The sequence below is a fragment of the Solanum stenotomum genome, chromosome 10 (genome assembly GCF_019186545.1).
Source record: "Solanum stenotomum isolate F172 chromosome 10, ASM1918654v1, whole genome shotgun sequence".
NCBI classification, from domain to species: Eukaryota; Viridiplantae; Streptophyta; class Magnoliopsida; order Solanales; family Solanaceae; genus Solanum; species Solanum stenotomum.
This window is the reverse complement of record NC_064291.1, coordinates 53,018,863-53,023,457: the sequence shown is the minus strand read 5'-3', so window position 1 is coordinate 53,023,457 and position 4,595 is coordinate 53,018,863. Positions and strand designations below refer to the sequence as shown.

The 4,595-nt window shown below is 39.3% G+C and overlaps 1 protein-coding gene across 1 annotated transcript in view; it reads left to right on the top strand.

Annotated features, from left to right (window-relative positions):
• The first annotated feature begins 2,304 nt into the window (after window positions 1–2,304).
• Window positions 2,305–4,595, top strand: part of LOC125843168 (uncharacterized) — a 109,814-nt gene continuing 107,523 nt past the window's right edge. Inside the window, exon 1 of the mRNA XM_049522388.1 lies at window positions 2,305–2,418. Within this exon, the coding sequence (XP_049378345.1) occupies window positions 2,305–2,418 (114 nt within the window). The remainder of the gene's footprint in view (window positions 2,419–4,595) is intronic.

The following is a 4,595-nucleotide window of genomic DNA, read 5'->3' as shown; positions in this document are numbered from 1 at the left end:
GTGATGTGTAATACTATGATGTGGTCGTGATATGGTTGTGATTGAGACATGTGATGTGTAATACTATGATGTGGTCGTGATATGGTTGTGATTGAGACAGATGATGTGTAATACTATGATGTGATCGTGATATGATTGTGATTGATGACATGTGCATATTCATTATTCATCCCATGTGTGAACTATCTGTTGCATGAGTTCTGAGACACTGATATGAGGATGGATGGATATGAGACACAGTTGAGACTAGCTCCAGCTAGAGATATATGAGATGGACTAGCTCCGGCTAGCGATTTGGATGCCGATGGGATCTGGTTCCGGCGGTGATACATGGTCCATGTGTGGCCCCCATGGGTTCTGATTTGAGTATTCAACGCGGACTGAATACGTCAACAGATGTGTATCGTAGGACAGACATGCATCACGACTACATGACATAATTATTGCATTTTGCATCGCATTTGCCTTATCTTTGTATGTGATGTGTGGATTGTATCGGTTTACCCTTCTTATGTGGAATTTGATCTACTTGCTCTTATTTGTTGATCTGAGGTTGATGCGGATATACTGTTGGTTCTGGCTGTTGAATATGATCTGTTTAGTATAGGTTGGTTGGTTTGCCGCTAGATTGAAGTTTCGGTGGTTCGGTTGGGATTGTAAGGAGTTGTTTGTAGTTGCTAGTTTTGCTTAGTTTAGAGTTACTTGCGAGTACCTGTGGTTTTCGGTACTCACCCTTGCTTCTACAGAATTGTGTAGGTTGACAGCTCTCTCAGATACTGCTTAGTATTTTCTTTAGTAAATTGAGCTTCGGGACATACTCGAGAGGTAGCGGTTCATTCCAGACGTGCGCTTGAGTTATCTTTACTTTCAGTTTTGTTCTATTTGAGAACTATACTCTGAGACTTGTATATTTTTATTTGAATTCTGTATTTAGAGGTTTGTACATGTGACTACCAAATTCTGGGTAGTGTTGAGTCTTAATTAAAGTCTTCCGCTTATTTATTATCTTTTATTTTCGTATTTCTACTTCTCTATCGTTGTGGTTGGGTTAGGTTGACGTGTCCGGTAGGATATAGACATGTGTCATCACATCCAAATTTGGGGTGTGACAAAAATGGTATCAGAGCCCCAAGTTCATAGGTCTCACGTGTACAAGCCAAGTCTAAGTAGCATCTCGAGGATCGGTACGAAGACGTCTGTACTTATCTTCGAGAGGCTATGGTGACTTTTAGGAAAGATCTTTATCATTTGATTCTCTATCATGCGTCCTTGGTCCGATCTAATTCTTATCACTTCACTATGTTCTCTCTCTCATTGTACTGACTCGTAGTTGGTCCTGCGTGGGTGCGAGTTTAGGTGTCATCGCATGATTTTATTGTTAGATCTGGTTTTGATGCAGAGGTGATAGGCTTGTGAAAAGGAAGTGTGATCAGATATGGAATTCTCTTCGAGAAGAGTGAGTAAGGTTGTGGCCAAGGGATGTGTTTTGAGTTTATGGTATTAGAAGATGAACATTTATTAAGAGACTTCAGGAACGTCTTATTTCTCCGATCATTTATTTAACAACGAGAATAGTGCTTGTGTGACTTATACGACGAAAGTGGCTAGACAATGAAGAATGGTGTAAGTAAGAGAATGACTATGTTGAGAGTGTTGCGACTTTGAAAACTACGGTTTGTGAAGTTCGTCATAAGGGAATGGATTGCGTAGTATATTATGATGATGAAGTTGCACCAACCAAAATCAGAAGTTCTACGGTAGTTTTATAGTGTGGGTGTATATCATTACAGGGTCATTGTACGGCGACTACGACGGTACTCGTGTTATCTTGGTTAGGGTTATAGGCTATGTTGTTTCTGCCATCGATCGAGCTTACGAAATTGTGCATATCATTTTCGGCCGGAGACTGAAGTGCTTTGGTAATGTTTTGCAACTATTTAATGAGTGTAAATGAACAGGTTGTATGAGTACGACCTTCTCAATGGATCTGATGTCTTCTAGTGGTGGATTTAGCGGTTGTTCATGATGTGGTACTAGTGATATATGAAAACGGAGAAATCTGAGTTGTTAGCTGTTTCACCTAATCGGATCAGAAGGTTGATGTTGCATTCTCGATTGAGAAATCAAGTGGTCGCTACTATGAACGCTTGAGTTAAGCATTAATTATAAGGAAAGTTATAGTGGTGGATCGAGTGAATCGATCTTGTCTTGTTTCTAGGACAAGGTACGACCCTTGGGTGGTCATGATTATATTGGGAACTAATGACTACATGATGAGTCAAAAGAAATAGGCAACAATAAGCCATGGATGAAGAAAGTTTTAACAAGTATACTCGTGTAAAGGCAATTAAGGATTTTAGCGAGAAGGTGCGATTACAAAGGAATCGGGTTGGTTTTGTCAAGATGTGGGTTGACAAGGTAAGAGATGATTGGTTGTATCAACTTTTTAGCCATTGGAAGGACTTTTTGCATGGTTTGAGTTGTAGCAGTTAAATACTTGAGATTGTAGAAGAGTTCGATGAAGTTTCATTTGAGAAGTTTGACTTAAGGTAAAAGGTAATATGCGGTGGATGTTTGGCCAAGAAACTATAATGATAAATGATTTACGGGAAGAACAAGAATCTTGCGCGATGGATATAAGTTAAGAGATATGAATGAATAAGACATCACGTGTAGATCCTTAGTTTAAAGTTGAGGATTGTGTAAATTTCCGCTTTTATGTTAGATATGACAATGCAAGGTGGACTGGTTCAGCACAAATGTATGATGTGTTATCAGCTACTTTCTGAACATTTGGTATTGGTGTTGGTGGTAAACGTTGATGTATGAGGAATTCTGCAATTTTTGAATTGGTTTGAATTGTTCAGCTTATGGTAGGTGGCTTACGAGTGTCCAACCGGAAGGACTTATAGCTCTACATAGTTATTGAGGATTTTGAACTGGGTTGATAACTCTATTTATGGAATTATCCAGACTGTTGTAACGCGTTACATAGATCCTTGATGGTAAATAGAGGTTGCGTGCTCATAGTATACGAAATTATTGGAGTGACCAAGAACTGCTTCAAGTTTCGGCATGAGATATATGATGGTTTGAATAATAGTTGAAACTGGGTAAGTAAAGAATCGCGTGTAATCGATATTGGTCGTGATTCAATAGTTCTATCTCAATGAAAAGGTACTATGACATTTAGAACTTGGATTATTAGCGATTGGGTGAGACCCATATCGATCGTGGAATGCTTCAATGGAAGGAGGAAGGACCATAATTCAAAATTTTGGAAGCAACGATGTGTTTCTAAGAATGACTGGATACTAGTGGTCGTCTGAGGGTAAAGTAACTGGCCGGTGTGACTATGATGTTCTGGTAGTATTGATATTGTGATGTTCTGGTAGTATTGATATTGTGATGTTCTGGTAGTATTGATATTGTTGGCTTTAATGGATTATTGTAAAGAGTATGAGAAAATGAATAAATTGAGTATGTCTATGATTGTTATGAGACCGGACTGACTGATTGTGAAGTCAGACGAATGGGAAGGTGTGCTATGGACATCGTGGAAGGGATATCTTGGATTGTTTAATTTCAATTTTGTATATTCTTATGTGACCACCTACCTCATTTCAGACATGGTTTTGGATTATGATTCTCTATCTATGTTCAGACGTGTTTTTACTTTTGTGGGTGGATGCCTAGTGGTGAGTCGGATGGACCAATTCATGCTTTCTTGGCAGAATAGAATACTTGTGTGGGTGGGCCGATTCAGAGATAGTGGGTTCGATGTGGTATTGGGGTGGTGGAAGGTTTTCGGAAGTTCTACAAGTGTCATCTTGATTTTGGAAAGGTATAGAGATGCTACCGTATGCGGCTAGAGTTTTTGGCTATTTTGGTATTTATCTTGCCCCTGTATGCATGGTTCAGCTAGGTGTGGTTCGATGCTTAGGTGGCCCGTGGGCCTAGTTCTTCCGTTGCTGGAGTTGCCTACAATTACAGATCCTACTTCAGTGTTTTGGTGGCATCCTTAGAGGTTTTATATGCTTGGATGGGTCGATCATCAGTTGGATACTTGATCATTTCTATCTATGGGTTAGATAAGCGTGATTATCCCAAGATGGATGCTCGATTGATATGCATCAGATTAGTATGACTCAGACTTGTGGAAATGTGGTAATGAGAATGGAATTTTTTCTAGAGTCGGTGATGATTCGTGTGTTGTGAGAGCTTGGTGACTGATTTAGGTTCATCCTTGATTTTTCTGTGGTTATTGATTCCGAAATTTCTCTCGTGGTTACATGATTAGGGGTTTGTCATGGTAAATATGTTGTGGTTTTGAGATCTTAGATTCAAATTCAGTCTTTGAGTTAGTCGGTGGTTTGAAATAACCCTTTGAGGGTTAAGTTGTCAAGATTGATTTGGGAATCCTTTTTATGGATTTTTGGGATAAGGTTTAAGAATGGGTTCGTTTGGAGTAGTAATTATTGAGTTCGGAAATTTCACCTCGGGGTTGATAGCGTCGAGTATTTTTTGCCTTCTTCTACTTTATGTTCGAGGACGAACATGATTTTTAGTGGTGAATAATGTAATGACCCTAAAGG